The 20,518-nt window shown below is 36.3% G+C and overlaps 2 protein-coding genes across 6 annotated transcripts in view; one reads left to right on the top strand and one right to left on the bottom strand.

The window, feature by feature from the left end:
* The window catches only part of csul (protein arginine N-methyltransferase 5), a 546,076-nt gene that overhangs the window by 5,850 nt on the left and 519,708 nt on the right, over positions 1–20,518 (bottom strand). For 4 of the 5 annotated variants that reach the window (XM_087347239.1, XM_087347240.1, XM_087347241.1 and 1 more), the window contains 10 exons: positions 9,832–9,933; positions 9,211–9,329; positions 7,474–7,691; positions 5,613–5,719; positions 4,210–4,507; positions 3,722–3,930; positions 3,008–3,130; positions 2,740–2,915; positions 1,579–1,782; positions 731–912 (listed from right to left, as the gene is read on the bottom strand). In XM_087347239.1, the coding sequence (XP_087203365.1) occupies positions 731–912; positions 1,579–1,782; positions 2,740–2,915; positions 3,008–3,130; positions 3,722–3,930; positions 4,210–4,507; positions 5,613–5,719; positions 7,474–7,691; positions 9,211–9,329; positions 9,832–9,933 (1,738 nt within the window). Of the gene's footprint in view, positions 1–730; positions 913–1,578; positions 1,783–2,739; positions 2,916–3,007; positions 3,131–3,721; positions 3,931–4,209; positions 4,508–5,612; positions 5,720–7,473; positions 7,692–9,210; positions 9,330–9,831; positions 9,934–11,515; positions 11,662–20,518 lie in introns of those variants that run through there. The other variant, XM_022061223.2, reaches the window with a different exon arrangement.
* On the top strand, positions 11,875–20,425 carry LOC110828467 (uncharacterized). Its single transcript, XM_087347252.1, has 5 exons — positions 11,875–11,988; positions 16,637–16,775; positions 16,935–17,089; positions 18,537–18,758; positions 19,284–20,425. Exons 3-5 carry the CDS (start codon positions 16,935–16,937, stop codon positions 19,297–19,299), a joined length of 393 nt encoding a protein of 130 aa, XP_087203378.1. The 5' UTR covers positions 11,875–11,988; positions 16,637–16,775; the 3' UTR covers positions 19,300–20,425.

Here is a 20,518-nt window from a genome sequence, read left to right as displayed (position 1 = left end):
ATGTCTTATGCAAATGGATTTACTAGTCAACCTCCTATAAAGTCACTTCTCAAGTCACCAGTACAATCCCCAGCATAAAACCCACCTGACAGCCTTCCTTATAACAAGTACAAATCTCTCTCTCTCTCTGGCTGGTCAAGAAGGCATCACCCTATTTATTTTGATTTATTTATAGTTTATTTAACAATGCTTTTCGCATCTAGACTATAGAGTGTCGGACGAGAGAATTACAGAGAGTAATAAAATGGAAAGGACATGGAAGGATGTGGTCACAGCCTAATTTAAGGTACTACCCCAGTATTTGCTTTGAGGAACTGAGGAAAACCATAAAACGCTTAAGTCAGGATAGCAGTCTCCAGGCCAAGATTTGAACCTGTGACCTCTGACACGAATATGAAGCAGGAGAGTTAACAACTTAACTACTACATTTGGTGCATCAGCTCATTTTACATGTAACCCTACGGATTCAACAACATTTTCAAGGAATGCATCCCAGTTGAATCTAGGAGAAAGCTTGTATACTGTGTTCAGTACATATGTGAAAAATTATGTTTAGAATAAGAAGATATGGGGCATGCTGAGCAATGGGGCTGCATTATGCAGCAGTATGTTTCAGAATGAGTTTGGATTATTTATTCCATACTGACCTGCATAAATGCCATATTTCTAAGCTAACTAAATACAATTTTCAGCCATAAATGAATTTTATATCTTTCGGTAATGTACTTACCCGAATAGGGAAGAAAATTGGGAACCAACTAAACATTCCTCTTGAGTGTGTTTCTGGTACAATACTGAGATTTATATTTTTGTACAAAACTGTATCAAAATAACCAGAAAAACCGTGCAGTACACAGTCCTGAGCTATCTTGAATGACAAGCATTTATATCGTGTGTTGTCAAGAACTTCATCTGAAACAAAAGCAAATATTACTTCATTTTATAGGTTACAATTAGTCACTGATCAACATTATATGTTGTCACTGTAACTTTTTACATAACACCAATTCCCACTGCTTTACAATTGTATACTTTTGTTGACAAATGTAAAGGGTACCAGATGCAACTACACTCTGTGTTTGGCGACAAAAATTAATACTTGTAAAAACTGAAAGTGAAAATAAAATCAAGTCTACAAACAACACACTGGGACGGTACACTACAGAACTAGTATAGGACTATATTTTAAATTCTCCTGTTATTTCCTGAAACAAAGCAAGAAGTATCTACAAGATAGTCAGTGGGATGGAAACAAACAGGACAGAACAAAACAGAGATCTGTAAAGGAGCAAAAATTAATAAATACAAATTTAAGTTACATTCATGACAGGTATAATTGAATCACCAAAGCTATGAAATGCCAGAATCAAAAGTTATGTTACTACAATTGCAAACCCCCAATTTCACACTGGACATAAAGCAACAACAAACAGTATTTTTAAATTATGATAGAATCTACAACTTATTCAATGTGTCTGTTCTACTGCACTGTTAGTTTTTCTTGGACGAATGCAGTCTGCTTTCAAGCAAAACAAAACAAACTTAGATCAAGACAAACACAAGAAATATTTTTCTTACCTTTGTTAGGATGGTGGAATGTAAAGAGCGCCTGTGTTGGTGCTAGCTGAAATCTGTTTTGCAGGTGAACAACATACGGAGTTTCAAAGTGATTTAATGCATGTTTGTCCTTCTCTTTGCTGAGACGAACTTCGTTATACAGTTTGGAAGACTGGATGGGACACAAGTATGAAGTGTAACTGCAAGGAATACTAATACCATCACCTGCAAACACACACAATAAAATGCTTGCTGCAGTATAAAAGTGTATTTGGGGCAGATGTTAGGTGCATAACAACTTTAATTATAATCATAAAAAAACAGTAATTATTTTTTTTCCTTTGATTCAATCAGAATCTTTTCTAAGACAGATCTCATTAACAGAAAAATAAATATTTTAAGTCATTAATTCCAATGTACTTATGGAAGATGATAGTTAATCATCCTTAAAATAATAATCACCCACTATCCACAGTTTCTCCATGGAACTAACATCACAACAACTACATCCCTACGGTTCTCTTTATATTACACTTCCATCTATTTCCTAACCTTCCAAATAGTCTATTTTCACAAGAGTCTCCCATCAAATGTTCTGTAACTACTCAACTTATCATAATTTAAACTTAAGTGCTTAATAACATTAGATAAAGAGTCCACTGTAAATCATGAAGCTCCACATTTATTTAACTCCTGTTTGGTCCACAAAATTAATCAGCACTTTTCCTTCTAATATATTCCATTTCTGTTAAATCATTTGCATAATACACCAGATAACACAAACCGCATAAAACACACAATATGGTATCTCAAAAAACCTTCAAACTGAAAGCAATAAAAATAAAGTAAGAAGAGTGATCACTCTGATGATGTAGACAATAACCTCCGAAACGCAGGCAAACGTCTATCAGACTACAAGAGGCAACAACCCAGAAGAAGCCATCTTCACATCATACACCATTTCAGGACCATGTATCAAGTGACACTAGTGTCATCCACCTCAAATCTGTCTGTATATAATTCATGTAGATGGAAGACAATTCACGTAGATGGAAGCACAAAGCAGTTATCATCTGCATGCACGTCATGTTGCATGCCAGTGGATGGCATTACACTGCACTCCATGCTTAAAGGATACAAAAGGAGAAAAATTAAGAAGTAAAATTATCTTCAAGTACCTACCTTTAAGGAACTTCTGAGCCCCATCCAGGCATTCAGGTGAGAGTTCATTGTCTCCAAATGAACCCAGAAGTTCGGATACCAAAACATCAGCTTTTTCAGGCGAATTCCAATCTCTCATATCACATGAGACTACTGTCACTTGATCACCCCACAGTTCTTCCTGTTGAGCCTGTAAACTGAGAAAAAAACCCATAGCATTGTTACTATTGTCTTCTATACATACATCGTCCTTTAATCTTGATTAGGCAAGAATAAACTAAAAACTTACGTAACTACAGCATTTGGATTTTTTTCTACTGCATAAACCCTGATCTTCCTATCTGCCTTATGAGCTGCATTCAAAGCGGCACGAACAAGCGGTCCTCTACCAGCACCTACCACCATCACGACACTGAAACACAAATTTCAACGTATTTGATTTACACACCATGACGTCATTTCCAAAGCTATATGAAGAGAAATATTTTGTTAAGTTTTTGCTGTAGCTGAACATAACATTTTGAAGATGTGCACTGTACTTTAAAGCAGTGGTATTCAACCTGGGGTACGCGAAGACATCTTAGGCGGTACGTGAAATTTAACAAAATATATATTATTTTATGATAAACACTGAATAATCAGTAATGCAATTTATTTTAGATGTAGGTTATATACTATGTATAACTTGAATTATACACCAACAACTTTGGGGGTACAAAGTTGAAGAGAAATTATATCTGGGGGTACACGAACAAAAAAGGTTGAATACCACTGCTTTAAAGCAACCTCATATGAAGTTGTGTATGAGATGAGTTTGGTCTTTTATTATGGAGGTGCCGAAACAACTGAACTTCAATGGAAAATATTAGAACTTGTATAGTTCCTGGCTTGGGAGCCATTTCAAAGTAGGCACCTCAAATATGAATTTGGGTGGGAGGCGGGGTGTTTACAGTGAAATTCCAAATAATGGTTTCTATATAAATGGAAAATGAATCCTACTTACACAACTTTGGTATCCTTTTCTTCAAAAGGTATTCTGTCAAGAAGAGCACTGTATATGGCACGTTGATACTCATTATATTTGACCGGATCCTTTTCAAAAACTTCGTATGTCTGAGATTCCAGATTATCCATGAGGGGTTGAAGAGGGCATTGCAGATAATCTTCATATCCTCTTGCATATGTTAGCAATGAATCAGTATGTGAAGCACTCTGAAAATATGTAAAAAAGTAATTTCACTTAGATTTCAAAATATTCTATTACCGACAAAATTATGTGCTGGACATTGGTTTTAACCCTTCCTCAGAATAAAGGACCCTCTGAAATTCTTTCTACAACTACATATAACTTCGAAATGAGAATTAATGTAACAAATGCTGTACCACACACTTCACAGACATTCAGGATATATAACTACAAAAAGGTTTAAAATTTAAGGCTTTTTAGTATGAAATGTAACTTAGGTCTGAATAAATAATTCCTACACCCACCTGCCACAGATGATCCAAATACTGCTGATAGTATTTAGAACAACCATGCCTGATAGCACCTCGTACCACAACCTGAATATCCAGAGATGCAAAGGATTTTATGAGATTTTGATGTGGACGTAACAGCACAGGGTATCCTTTCTTATTCGTAACAAACAGTGACGTGGACAAAACCAAACACTTGATTGGTTCACCCATCCATCGAGCAATTTCTTCCTCAGGTGGAATATCTGGAGTCACTTCCAATGCTAGACCCAGTTTCTTCTCAAAGTTGCACACAGAACGGAACTTGTTCCACCTAACACCACATTGTTATAAATGAGTTTCAAAGTCCATGATGAACTACAGATATAAATCTCAGGCTTATTTTTAACGGAATGTGATTGACTACAGTTGATAAAGGTACTTCCGCAAGGAAGAAACATGACATGACACATAATAACAAGACAATTTAGATGACTGCACAGGCCAAATTTTTTTAATTTTTCCCATCCGTCTGAGGACCCTTTGACCTGTCCCAGCCTGATCCTGAAGTTTATCTTCAAACATGTTAACTCTACCTGACCGTGCCCTGACTTCCTTTTAATCCAGCCCAAAATGAAGACTAATTCATTTAAAATTTCCCCTGACTGTCATATCATCAATACGTTTCTTTTAATATATAAAAGCCAGTAATCCTTGAATGACTTTTTTAACAACATTTCAAGAACATCTGGGGTTATGTTCATGTTTGGGGAGCAGTACAAAGATATCAAATACCAAGTTTGTAATATGATAAAGTGACCTATTTATGGAAAGGGACAGGTATGAAAATCAAGTCAGTGGAATTTGTTTTCAGAACCTGAGTGTGTCACGAGCATAAGATGAGCGTAACAAGAAATAACTTTTTCCACATGAAAAAATAGCATGAGAAAGCTCAGAATGTTCTGTACAACGTTAAACTGCTATCATCTAAAGTAGGCCCAAACCTGCACATTATCTGACCTACTCCCCTGCTGACCTCTAAGACAAACAATTAAAGAATGCAGACAACAGACATGTGATTCAGTAAAAATGTTCTATGCATCAAAATGCCCCTCTCAGATTTCTTCAAATTTAGTTATACATGTACTTAAGGAAATTTTCCACTTATACATTTAATATCATTTCCACATTAAGGAATGGGCAACTGGCCCGTTTCGGGACAGTTGCTTAAGGCAACTTATCCTTATTAGTCTTGTATAGTGCATTTGAGTAGTGAGTGACAATTTCTATTCAATCCTGACTTGTCAGCTACAGCCATCTAGTAGAGAATCATGAGAGAATACTTATATATCAAGTACGAAAAAGTTAAAATACATGTCCATGCCATAGCCATACAACAAATAAAATGTTTTTCCCTTCTAAACACATAAGCTAGTTACCATCCCCATGTGTTGATATCTCCCTGCAGTTTTATCAGCTCTTCTTCACTGTTATGATAATATGAAGCTGCTACAGCAGGACTTTCCATGGGTAAATGTACCCAAACCTAGAAAATATTAAAATATGCTGTTACTTAAAGGTTTACTTATAACTAACTAACTAGATGGCTTACCGAACCCGAAGGTTCATCACCGAATTAACCAACGTCCTCCACCTGACCCTGTCTTGGGCCCAGTTTCCTTCAACTCCTGTGTCCCATAGATCCTGCCTGACATTATCCTCCCATCTATGTCTAAGTCTCCCCAGCGGTCTCTTCCCCTCAGTCTTCCCAAAAGTTTACTTATACATATATTAAACATAATAACAAAGTAAAAATATTAATTTGCAGAAAATTAGTAAATCAGCAATACAAAATCAGTGTCCTACAGACACTAAAAGGAGGTTATATGAGATCCGGCAAGAAAATTAAGACGTGATTTGTGAAGTAACTGCAATTCAGGTTAACTAGCGCACGTTGATTCAATAGTCTTGAACAAACACTTTTAAGTCCAGTGGTAAGTATATGTACCTCCTGGTTAAAAAATCAGTAGCTCTGCATTTTGCTCAGAGTGTATTTGTGGTATGGTAAGCTTCTCAGAATAAAGTCACTATTTCCCTAAACAGCATTAACCAACTGATCTTTCTGATAGTAATGCATTATGTTTTCTTTCAGGTAGGAACCGAATGTTTAAACATAATTTATATGAGCATTGCCTTCAGAGGATTAAACAATGAATAAAATTTGTTTTGTAGTTGTAGGAAGTTCATTATTGGCACTGTGTTTTGTTTGTCAAAAAGCAATGGCGATAAATCATCAAAACAATGAACCAACATTAAATACATATTTAGTGAAGCTAAAGAAAAATGTCAACAATGTACAAGTTTATGAAGATGTAACAAAGGATAGAACAAATCCTACACTTTCTCCAGTTATAATGGCTAGTCCAGCATAATCACGACGGACGCTCTATGCACCAAGGAAGTAAAAGCAAGGATAGCCATGGCCAAGGCAGCTTTCGTCAAGAAGAGGATACTTCTCACTAGCAAGTTGGGCTTGGAGATGAAGAAGAAACTAGTGAAGTGTTACGTATGGAGTGTCGCGCTATATGGAGCAGAGACTTGGACACTCAGGAAGAAGGAACAGAAATACCTGGAGAGTTTTGAAATGTGGTGTTGGAGAAGACTAGAGAAGATCAGGTGGACGGATCGAGTGACCAACGAAGAAGTATTGTGAGTCAACGAGCAAAGAAACATTCTGCAGGCGATTACACGAAGGAAAGCTAACTGGCTGGGACATATTATGAGAAGGAATGGATTACTGAGTGATATTACCGAAGGCCAGGTTGAAGGAAAGCGAGGACTGGGAAGAAGACTGACACAGCTAACCGACGATCTTAAACAAGGAAAGAAGATGAAGTTCCAGGAATTAAAACGAGAAGCTGAGACTAGGGAAAACTGGAGAGCTCATTTTCGGCAGAGCAATGGACCTGTCGTAAGACAGAACACTGAATAATAATAATAATAATGGCTAGTCCACAATTACACATTACTCAGTTACAAATTACCATAGCCTTGATTTCTCATTAATTTCTGTATAAGTAACCATTATTTCACTAATAAAACATAAGAATGTTTGTAGGGTGAATTAATTCACATCCTCAAATTTAATTCATCCAAAACATCATTTACCACCTTTTGCTGTTTTAATTCTACTTCAAATCAAGCTATCACGTCATTATACAACCAGAATGAAATCAAACAGCACACCTTATAAAAATACTAATCTAAACTTAACATTACATCTACCAACATGAAAGTTACCTGGTAAGTGCTTCCAGCCTGCATTTTACTGTGAAAAATTCGTGCAAGATTGATTTGGTTATTTCCTCTGAGAGTTAACATAACAGCAGGAAGGCCAAGATGATTTGCATAAGTGAGTTCTTGGTTCAGTGCTTCCTCGGAATGTTTTCGCACAACTGGATCTTCAGAATCAACATTAATATATGGTGACAGTTTTCCTACTATCAAATTGTTCCAATCTGTAGAAGGAATTCAAATTTATTGTTCTATCAATCCAACGTCAGCTACATAAATTTTCTCATTTAAATTCAAGCAAATTTTTATAGTCTGGAAATACTTATTTCCATGAAATCCTTCTGATTAAGTGTTTGTTATTTTGTATATGATATCCACTAGTGCAAACCACTCATATGATATTTTAACCATATTACCTAGTCTCACATCCAAATCTTGACCTGCTTCAACCTGATGATGGAAGGAATATGTTTCTCCAAAAAGTTGTAACCATCTACAAGTTCATGAATAAAACTTTCACTGCTGTAAGAATCCCAAATCTCAAGGGCAGGGGACATATCCTTATATACAAATGCTCAATTAACATATTTATTTAACATACTTTAAAAATCTTCTTCTTTTTCTGGTTTAACAATGTTTGTACATTTTCCAGTACCCTTTACGGGTCCCCAACTTTTCAGTTGGCTTGATCTATGGACATTCGGTAGGACTCCTTGAACGAGGGATCGGCCCGTCGCAAGGCCTCTACCTGTACACAGGACAACACAACACAGAAAAACATTCATGGCTTGAGTGGGATTCGAACCAACGGTCCCTGCGACCAAGCAGCACAAGGCCCACACCTCAGACCGCACAGCCAATGCGGACCCCATACTTTAAAAATCAATATCCTCTTTCCCATGTGTCTAATGGATTTTTGCTAACAGTAAAGAACGTTACAATGAAAATACACCATGTAAATCTCACAAATTAATGTCCATATCTTTACTGCTGTGTTCAAATTAATAGAAGTTCAGTTTTGTTTTTCCAATTTTTTTCTAATGTATGACTTTCAAAAAATGTATTCCTTTTGTAAAACAAGTTATTGTTTACACCAGTGGTCCCCAACGTGGTGCCCGCGGGCGCCATGGCTTTTTTTTGGGTGCCCGCATTGTTACGGAAAGAGGTTATACTGAATAATGAAGGCCGTTGAACCATGTACATTACAAAATCAAAGCGCAGATCTCGACTTACTAACACCCATCTTGACAATTGTTTGCGAGTAGCAACGTCATCCTACACTCCCAAATTTGAAAATCTGGCAGATGAAATGCAGTGCCAAACATCACACTAACTTCCCACTTGAGTAATAATAATTGTACTTATAAAAGTACGTATTTTTGATTGCATGGTTTCTTGCGTCATTAAACGTTGTGTTGTTGTGCGTATTATTTGGTGTCCATATCTTATTTGTCCAGAGAACAGAAAATTTGGCTTTGTTAATTGGTTGGTGACCGCCACGATCTCATACAGTCTCAAACGTGCCCGTAGGCACAAAAAGGTTGGGGACCACTGAGTTACACATTGAAGTAATTCATGACGGTTGAACTTTCCTCATTTTCTCACATTCTTCCACCTGCACAAATGTATATTCTGTAAAAATCTCGGCAACCTTCCTAATACCACAATGGAACAAGAGACCAAATTAAAGTTTTATGTACAAACTAGAATCCTTGGTCACAAAATGTGTCACAAATTACATACCTGAGCCAGCAAGGATAAGATCTGATCGTGTAAAAGCTCCAGGTCTTTCTTTACTCTTTCCACTAATAAATTCTCTTTTAAATCTTGGATGAACAATTGGAAAACACGTAAAGTCATATCTGAAAAACAAAAGGAAACACATCCTAGTATTGCAATCTTATTGGTTAACCTGTGAGACTATAATAGTGAAATTAGATCTAAGTCCACATCACAAAGTTAACATTTCAGAATATGCTACAAAGGTTCATGCTGGGTCAGTGACCTTGCGGAACAGATACCTTCATTTGTTCTCGAAAAAACACTACCACCCTATCTGAAGTTATGCTGTTTTCTGGAAAATACCAAAGGCCAGATCATTACTGGGAAAAAAACAGATATGAGTTTAAGATGCGTGGTTTAACCCTTCCTTCTCCTGACATTTAATCAAAGCTGATGTCATGGAAAGTTCTAAAATACAGGAGCCAATTTTATTAAATGCTGATATTTAATAACAGCGCACAGGTATTTAGTTAAGGGTTTAAAATTGCAAACCACTCTGAGTTTCTTTTTTTAAAAACTACAAATAAACACACTGAATTTAAACAGTACAGTAAATGAAATAGAAATGTAAAACAAGCATACCCCGCTTCTGAGGCACCTTGAAGACTTCCTCTGATATCTGGAACACTGCAGAAATCCAATCCACAAGATACATGATGGGATGAGTTTGCCATCTTCATTGAGCTGCAAATAGAAGAAAGGAGAACAAGAATTAAAAGGTACCAAGAAAATAGTATGATTTTCTAGTGGTTTGTGATAATGGCTGAGGAGGTATAGCTGATATATAAAGAAAACAAAACATCTTCAAGAATGGTTTATATTGCAATAGACAAGCCTCATAGTCTACAAAATTAATTATTACTTATTTTTCTGTTTCTTTATGTATGCTGCAATATATTTCATGAACTATTTTCTTAGTACAGTGGGACATCGATATAACATGGGTTTTGGGGGACAGCTTCAGTTCGTAAACCGAGAGTTGCCTGTAAATATGTATTTTATAGTTTAATTGAAATTCTTGGTGCATGTGAAATACAATTAATGAATTTACAAATATTACTTGAACATTACAACTATGCAGATTATCTGACAACAGATTTTTTTTTACACATTTCTCATCTCTCCCATACACATTACATGTCAGGTCCATGATTAACAAACTTAAAATTTTATGAAGAGTACCTCAAACCTGGTATCATGTTAAGGAAGGTTCATAATTACTTAAGCTAGCAAATATATTTGCCACTTACTGGAAGAATCACACCTTTCATACCAAATCATAAACAAAGATAAAATACTTTAACAGCTGAAGCTGAAATCACAATCCTCATTGCCCACCTAACTAGGCTAGGACTTTTCTTGGTATGATGTTGAAACACAAGGCCTCCTAAAGTATTCACAACAAAATAATTTGGAGATTTGTATGACAAAACACAAACAAGAAAGGTATGCCTTGATGAATAAGGGACCAAATGGTTTTGGCACAAGATTTGAATTCTCACACAATGATTAGCAGGAAGAAGTCTCACAAAAAAAATCTTACAGGTAATGCATGGCTTTTACTTGGGAGGAGTGGATAAATTTATCAAACTTTACTAAGAAAGCCAGTTCTACATTCATGATTACATAAAATTTCAAAATAATCAGGTAGGCTGACCTGAGATTAACAACATTAAAAATATATGCACTATATATCACTACATAACATTAAAGCTGACACACGATGAATTAGAAAAGACACATATATTACTGGACCAGTTATTTTTATAACAATGCACAAACTTAAACACATAAATTAATTACTATATAGGTTGTGTAACACACAGGACTGGAAAACAGACTATGGTTCAATTAAAATCAGCAGAGAATTAACAAAAACAAGAAATTACACGTTAGGAAAATACTGACGTAAGATAGGTCATATAAAGACTTTCGTACTAATTATATATCTGGAGAATCCATGTAATTAATATGTAATTTTCGGTTTCCTCATCTGGCCACATGAAATAATGCAAAAATATGTATGGACTAATATGTGTTTCTTTATTATACCAGACTGGATAAATGTATTCAATGTTTACAAATAAAGGTCCAAAACAGGTTTTATGGCATGAATGGGATCCGTTCAAATATCTACAAAGGACAAACACACATTGGACTACGACTGTTGCAGTCATTAAAATAGCTGTTCTCGTCATTATAAGTCTTTTTGCAACATAAAGAACGGAAATAAATATCATAGAAATTCCCAAGAATGCATACATACTCTGTCTAAGATGATTCTAATAACTTTAAACAACAAACCACTATTATTACTTCAATACGAAACGAACAAACACTACGGCGCCATTTCTAAGCAAACAGAAATCGAATTCTTTAGACGCATTTTCGCCATATTAGTTATCCGAGAGCACAGAACTACCAACACTCAAGTAGTAATCTTAGAATTATACACTTATGTATAGGTTAACGTAATGAACGCGATTCGGGAGCCTCACATTATTTTATATTACAGCCCGTGTTAATTAAACTCATTCACAAGTATTATGAAATGCATACATATTTGAAAAAGAGAAAAGGATTTTAGATGCATATCTATTGTTTCATTCTGGCATGTTTCCACCTTTAAAATCATTGGCCAATAACAACTTGTATTTAGTTTCAAAATATATCAGATGACGAGCAGACTGTGATGCTGTTTGTTATCAAGTGGTAGCAAAAGTGAGGGAGCAGCTTGCAGTAAGTAGACGAACTAAACAAAATTTAGACACAGAAAGATTTGATTTGAAAAAAATTAAGTGAGGGAGAGGCAAAGGAACAATATCAAGTTGAAGTTTCAAATTTTAGAGACAAATGAAGATAATGAAAGTGTGGACATCAACAGGGAGTGGGAAAATTTCAGAAACTGCATCAAAATTTCAGCCAAAGAGAAACTAGGATGCTACAGGAGAAAGCAAAATAAACTGTGGTTTGATGAAGAATGTTCCAAATTAATAGATCGAAGGAAGCAAATAAAATTTCAATGGTTGCAGGACCCAAACAAAACAAATGCGGATAATCTATGTAACGTGAGGCTAGTAGAACCTTTAGGAATAAGAAAAGGGAATACCTGAAGGGCAAAATTGCTGAACTTGAGACAAATAATAAGGAAAAAAATATCAGAGACCTGTACAGAGGCATTAATAACTTTAAGAAAGGATATCAACCCCAGACCAATTTGGTAAAGGATGATAGTGGCAATTTGCTTGCAGATCCAATAAAAATTGTGAATAGGTGGAAAAATTTCTTTAGCGAGCTCTTAAATGTTCATGAGACTGGTGATATTAGACAGATTAAAATACATACAGCTGAACTGTTGGTGCCAGAACCTAGTTTAGATGAAGTTGAAAAGTTATAAATCTCCAGGTATTGATCAGATTCCAGCAGAATTAATTAAATCCAGTGGCAAAAGGTTGCATATGAGGATCCATAAGCTTATTCATTTAATTTGGGATAAGGAAGAGATGCCACAACAATGGAAGGAATCCATAATTATTCATGTTCATAAGAAGGGGGACAAGACTGAGTGTGGTAATTACCGAGGAATTTCGCTGCTATCAACCTCATACAGGTCAACAATTGATGAGATCTTTTGCATTCGTCAGATACTAGAGAAAAAATGGGAGTTCGGTGGGACCGTACATCAATTATTTATAGATTTCAAAAAAGCCTATGACTCTGGGAAGAGAGAAGTGTTATATAATATTCTTATTGAATTTGGTATACCAAAGAAGCTAGTGAAAATAATAATAATAATGTGCTTGAGCGAAACCTGTAGCAAAATTCGACTAGGTAAATATGTATCTGAGACATTCTTCATCAGGAACGGTCTAAAACAAGGAAATGCTTTGTCTCCCTTGCTCTTTAACTTTGCGCTAGAATATGCCATCAGGAAAGTCCAAGATAGGCAGGAGGGTTTGCAATTGATTGGGATACATTAGCTATTGGCATATGCTGATGATGTTAATTTATTGGGGGACGATATGTATACAATAAAGAGGAACGCAGAAGTTTTACTGGAGGCTAGTAGACAAGTGGGGCTAGAAGTCAATTCAGAAAAAACTGAGTACATGTTAGTATCTCGTCATCAGCAGACAGGCGGGCAAAATTAACTTAGGGTAGCTAATAAGTCCTTTGCAAGGGTTACAAAGTTCAAATATCTGGGAACAACAATAACAAATCAAAATGATACTCGTGAGGAAGTTAGGAGGAGACTAAATTCCGGAAATGCTTGCTACTTCTCAGTTCAAAATATTTTGTCTTCCCGTCTGATTTCAAAGAACCTGAAAATTAAAGTGTACAAAACAATAATCTTGCCTGTTGTTTTGTATGGGTGCGAAATATGGTCTCTCACTCAGAGGGAGGAACACAGATTGCAGGTGTTTGAGAATAGGGTGTTGAAGATGATATTTGGGCCTAGAAGAGAAGACGATGGGGTCTGGAGAAAACTGCATAATGATGAGCTTAAAAATCTGTACTCCTGCCCCAGTATTGTCAGGGTGATAAAGTCGAGAAGAATGAGATTGGCGGGGCATGGATAGCACAAGAGGTGTGCACCGGGTATTGGTTGGGAAGCCTGAGGGGAAGAGACCGCTGGGGAGACCTAGACGTAGATGGGAGGATAATCTCAGGTGGGATCTATGGCAGATAGGAGTTGAAGGAAACTGGATTTTGTTGGCCCAGGACAGGGTCTGGTGGAGGGCTTTGGTTAATTTGGTGAAGAACCTTCGGGTTCGGTAAGCCATCTAGTTAGTTAGTTAGTTATGTATTTTCTCATTGTTAGAACATAGGGTTTTAATTTCATTGTTGCAGTCCCATTGTCTATTCGAACATTGTTATGCAATGCCTGCGACAGAAGCACTTGAATTGAAACACAGCCGAAAAGAGGATGTCTGAACATTGTACCAATAATTTACTGGAAATATAATCATAAGGAGATAAGTGGTGTTTAAATTATATATATGAAAATTATTTATGGAAATAACTGACAACAGACAATCTTGAATAACACAATTTATCGACAGGGAAAGAGTTGTCATATATATTGTATGGTCGTGTATGTCTGTGACGAGTGATGCATATGCAAGTAATTATATTAGTAACTTCGCAGTAAAGTTTCAATTCAAGTCTGTTGAACAACAACACATAACCTAAAGGGCCATAACCACGTCATCATTAATTCGGTTTAAACAACGACATAAGCAGGCGACAAGGAATTTTTCTCAAGAGACAACAGTTAATAATCTGACAACATATTTTAACTCGTCCACACTCTCACATACAATTTAATATTCATTTCAATTTTTTGATGTAAATACGTCTATACGGAAGGGTCATTCGGCATAAACAGCTTTACGAAGATGTGTAAGATCCATACCAACAATGTGTAAATATGGACTGGGGTTTGATCCCCGACGGGGGCAGAGGATTTTTCCTCTAGCCTCTGTGTCCAGACCGGCTCTGGGGCCCACCCAGCCTCCTCTACAATGGGTACCGGGGTCCTTTCCCGGGGGTAAAGCCGGCCGGGGCGTGATGCTGACCACTCACCCCCATCTAGTGCCGAGGTCAAGAAAGAGAGGAGCTATACCTCCACTCACCCCAAGTGTCTGTATGGCACGTATCGGGACAAACTTTACTTAAAAACGTTTTAATATATCACAAGTTCTTATATAAGGCCGGCCATTCACGATCGCTCCATTCGTCCAAATGGCGCGGTGTCGCTCCAAAATTGTACCGTGAATGCGGAAACTGAAGTCCATTGGCGTGGCGCGGTGGGCTCGTTTGGATATTCTGTCGAGCCATAATCCATCCGATCGCTCCATCGCGCCATCGTATCGTGAGTGGCGGAAACGTGGTCCATTCTCATGCCAGTCTGCCACGAGCCTTCGTCCAGTCAAGTCGAAAGTTGCATAATGTCGGGGCGTGATTTCGTTATTGATGTTATTGATAAATATAGAGAGTTGCCATGTATTTTACAAATAAGTTAAAATATATTATGAGACATGTTTCGCCTCTTAAGTGGCATCATCAGTCATGTGATTCACGAACTAATTGAAACTAATTAAATGTAAAAAAATAATTACATTTAGAAACTAATTAAATTTTAACAAATATAGTAATAATCCTGACCTTACCTTAAGGTATCCTTTCAAACACTGCAGTATTGCCCTGCAAGTCTCGGGGATAATTACTCCTAAACGTTGTGGAGAAGTAGCTGTCACATACTTCAGTTCTTCATAGTTCATGCCTGAAGCCAAAAATCTCAAAGTCGCTGACAATCTTTCATGAGGACTGATGCATTGTCTCATATTCGTGTCCTGTTTTTGTATCACAGGCGTGACTAGCCCCAATAAGCGGAAATAAGCACACTCATCCATTCGTAAATAGTTTCTCCAGTCTGACGGCTCCAAACTCAGTTCACTAATTAAATTGACGTGACTTAAATTGCTTCTATTTAAGAGCCATTGCTTTGACCACTTTCGTTTTGGTTTCCTCCTTTTAATATACAGGCATACTGCCGTAGCTAGTAACAATTCTTCGTCCATCGCAAACACCACGCACTTCACAGAGTGACAACAAACCGCGACTGGCGTGACGCGACCGTGAATGTAGTACCTCTTTGGACGACATCCGTTTGGACGTCATCCATCTGGAGCGATCGTGAATGGCGGCCTTAAGAATTATTAAGAAATCTGTTGCTGCGTTTGTGTGTTGCGTCATACTATGTAGAGATAACAGGATGGATGGCATTGAAGCTAAAAGAGTCCGGAATGCAGAATATATGAGACAGTACAGAAAATGTAAAAAATAGAAGTCTTAAATAATGAACATGAAGTTCCCAAAAAATACCGAAAACTAATGCTGAACGTATGAGGGAATATAGAAATCGCAAGAAGCAATTATTGCAAGTTAATGCTTCGACGTCATTAGCAAGTACAAGCGTTCCTACAAGAATCGCAGAACGTATCAATTGTGGCTAAAACTTGAAACTTACTATAATAGGTTATTACAACGGGATGGAAAAACTTTTAAAAATTGCTGGTATATACTTAATTAAATTTAAAATAAAGTATTTTCCGTTATTAGTTAATCAAAAATTTAAGTGGTGTACATCTGTGAATAAACTTACATATTTATTAAATTAGTGTCTTTCTCTTTCATTTATGCGGGCTATTCAAGGTTACCATTAACTGGGTTCATGATCGGAAGTCAACTGTAATTATAGCCTACGGATGTAAAACAAAATTTAATTAGCTTACGATCCATAACATTTCAATGCTGTAATTATGTTTAACTCACCATTTGTACATCTCAATTGTTTAAACACTTTTTCATTCAATTGTTGCAGCGTGTTGATACATTATTTACATTGTTGGAATGTTTGCTGACGTCATAAACAAAACTCTTGCAACACAGACGTGAAGAAACAGAATGGAACAGAGAACAGTCTGCAACCAACAATTTGAAAGAGAACATAATTTTATAAGGTAAGTGGCAACTGGCCTCCTGACTGAAACTGTGTTTGCTTCTTTCATGTCCAAATTATAACCACAATTCACTTCGCACGTAATGGCATGGTTCACATATTAAGTGTAGAGAATTAATTTTCATTATGAGCCGTACAATCTTGATTTTTAACTTTTCAGATGGAGAATAACTTTACAGTTAATGCAAATACCATCGAACTCGTCGAAACCCTGGATTCAGATGCTAAAACTGGAATCGTAATGCTGACTTTTGCTGTACTGGGGCTTCTATGTATCATATGTAGTGTGATAATAGAAATTTATATTCGATATGAGTAAGTACATTTGCATATTGCTTCAAAACATTTATGATGGAAAGCAGATGTTTAGAATTCCCAGAATATTATGCTAAGGAACGGAGAAAAATACGTTTTTTCACATTTTACGATAAGAAAATGTCTAAATTTAAATATTAATAAAATTCGCTACGTAAAATTAGGACCATCTCACAGAGGATTATTGTAACAGCCGGGTCACATATCTATAATCTGGATTTAGCACGGAACTTGGAAACGTAGCTAAACTTCTGAAGACTATACGACCGAATGTCAAATACTGCTCAACAATATCCAATCTAAGAACGGCTATATGACATTAATATTAGGCTTCTAATGCAAATGCCTTTAATTTCAAAACAAGGTTTTTTAAGTTGCATCATATGACTTTAGTGTGGGTCAAACTGGACATACATTCACAAATAGGTATAAAGAACACATTGCGGCAATAAAACATAATAAAGATAATTCAGCATATGCCAAACACATTCTAAACACTGGACATGCATATAGCATGATAACAGACACAATGGACATCTTAAAAATAGTATACAATAAGAAACACAGAGACACAAATGAAAAATATCATATACAACAAGCATTCAAAGAAAATGTTTGCTTGAATGACAATAATATTTATCTCAATAATCCCACCTCCAACAACCTCCTTTCACTTGCCACCCCTACAAGACAACCACAATCCACAATGAACACAGTTCAGTTCAAACACGGCAATACTTCCAGACAGATGTAACTCCTCTACAACTTTCATTTCTGGTATGTTTCAAAATTATATTTCATTATTTCAATATATTATTTTATTTTCTATTTCTATTTTATTAATATTCATTTAGTCTTTATATTATTTACATTGCAGGCTGATGCAAAGGCAACAAAAAAACGTTCACCCACACTAAAGTCATATTGAGCATGATGTACATATACAGAACAACATTGAATATGTTATTAGAATGGAATAGAATCTGGAAAGGAACATCGTTTGATACCTGATAAACGTCCGATAAAAATATACGCTAAAATAATATATAGAAATTGTATTTAAGAAATTGTATTTAAGTTATTATTGATTTGAATCTTTATATAATTATATACACCTGAAGATAGTTCTTTTAGGAACTGAAACATGTCGTGAAAAATGATGGTGTAATGTAAATCGAATATTTCGATAAAGAACATCATTTAATATTTTAAATGTTAATTATTGTAATATTTTAATATTTAATAAGAATTTATTGTGATTAGACGGACAAGATTTAAACAATATATAAGGTTTTTTAAGCTTCGAACGTTTTCTCATATATTACTTTTAAACTAACATTAGCAATGCGTCTGTAGTGCAATTGGTTACATGACCACAGTCAAGAGGTCACCACATCACCCACGTACTGTAATTTCCTTATCTCTGTGATCTCAATCTGTGTTACAGTACTACTCGTGAATCACCAGATAATATGACATTGATTACGAAAAGTGCAGTTTCCAACACAGAAACCAACAACAATTCCACCACTCACAGTACATCACCACCAATTTCCCCACGAGATGGATTATACAAGTCACTCTACGTAATGGAGATGATTGGTTTAACTGTGCAGTTTATATTGCATATATATATCGGGATAGACCTAATAACTCGTGAGCGGAATAAGTAAGTACACTTGCATATTAATTGAAATATTTATGATGGTAAGCAGACGATTTGAATTCCGAAAATATTTCACTAAGGAACGGAAAAAATTACTATTTTTTTACGGTAAGAAAACATCTAAATTTAAAAAGTGATAAAATTCGCCACAGAAGATTACGACCAGCTCACAGGATTATTGTAACAGCCAGGTGGCGTAACTATAATGTGGATTCAGCACGTAACTTCGAAACGTCGCTCAACTTCTGGAGAAACACCTAATGTCAAATGCGGCTGAAAAATATCCCATTGAAAATCGGTTATATGATATTAATTTTAAGCCTGAAATTCAAATGCCTTTTAATTTAAATACAAGGTTTTGTAGCTTCAAAACGTTTCGGTTATATTACTTTAGAATTAACATTCTTAATGCGTACATACTCCAATTGGTTGCCTGGATATAAGCAAGAGTGGTGTGAGGTAAGAGGTCACCCCATCACCCACATACAAAAATCTCCTCTAACTCTGTGATTTCAATCTGTGTTACAGGACTGATGTTGAATAACCACATAATTCGACACTGAGTACGATAAGTGCAATTAATTCCACCACTAACAGTACATCACCGACACTTGTCACATGAGTACAAGAAGAATTACCCTCGCCAACGCACATACCAGCAGAAAGAAATTTCATCCACGAAGAAGACAACGCAGATATCTCTTCCTGTTATGACGGACCTATAATTGACATCAAGGAAGACTTACTCTCAGAGAATAATGGCCACATGTTGCGACACGCAGTAAAATGAGTCCTAAATCGTACTCAGATTCGATCTACGGGGGCCCCGTCCATCCTAGGGACATTGGCGGCATGTTGAGCCTAGGAGGCCTCCAACTCTGTAGTCGTACTTTTAGAAGATCTTCTCTGATAGTGATGTTCACATCTGAATGTCGTCAGATAACAATGCTACAATATCTCAAGCTGATTTGTCGTCGGCTGCACGTGGCCATCATGTAATCGAGTAGGGTCCATTCCTCATCAGAAAAATGACGTCTCTAGTGTCAGCTGTGCACGGGAGATCTCATACACCTCGTGTCGGGAGTGGCGGATGTCCTAGAGGAATGGACTGAAGACCACTCCAACCCACGAGCACGTGAATTACACCCGGTATGAGCAAGATGAGATTTCTCGTGCACTTGTGGGAAAAGACCTGCGCTTGTCTGGTGATTGTCGGCAGAGGTCTGGTGGGCCTTTCGTTATCGCGTAATGTTCGCTGCAGCCGACGACAATTTTCGGCGTTGGCAAACATATACAGCTGGACCCCCTGACTGATAGCAACAAGACGATGGTCGCGTTTGATGTGATGAATGCGCTCATTATCTGGGGTGGATTAACAGGGTTCTGTCTGGTTTAGACGAAAATTACAAATTTATTTGGAAAATCTGCCATAAAATGCAATGTTTAATGGAAAGGAATAATGCAACAATGGCATTGTATGAACTATTAACTCATTTGTAGCTGAAACTTAAAATTATAAAACAGAGCATTATTACTTATCCGTCTGAATCATTTCCAAAAATATGTAATATGTATTTTGTGAAATTTTATATAAAACTTTTTCTATTATTAGTATATCTAAATTTAATAATGTATGTTCGTAAATAAAATAAAATTCTGGTTAAATTGTGTGTTTTTCTTTAATTTTCGCAGATTAGTCATACATTTAAGTACCCAGAACAATGTTTTCTTCAACAAAAGTCAACTCTATTTATAGACTACAA

Source organism: Zootermopsis nevadensis, unplaced genomic scaffold, assembly GCF_977971745.1.
Source record: "Zootermopsis nevadensis isolate Lab colony 2312 unplaced genomic scaffold, Znev_1.0 Znev_ptg000011l, whole genome shotgun sequence".
Taxonomy (NCBI): domain Eukaryota; kingdom Metazoa; phylum Arthropoda; class Insecta; order Blattodea; family Termopsidae; genus Zootermopsis; species Zootermopsis nevadensis.
The sequence above is the reverse complement of the archived record's forward strand: the minus strand, read 5'-3'. Positions and strand labels throughout refer to the sequence as shown.

Excerpts from the sequence above, each read along its gene's own strand:
- LOC110828467 (XM_087347252.1), top strand. The coding sequence starts at position 16,935 with ATGGAGAATAACTTTACAGTTAATGCAAATACCATCGAACTCGTCGAA. Across the intron at positions 17,090-18,536 it reads GAAATTTATATTCGATATGA|TACTACTCGTGAATCACCAG; the intron begins GTAAGTACATTT and ends TCTGTGTTACAG.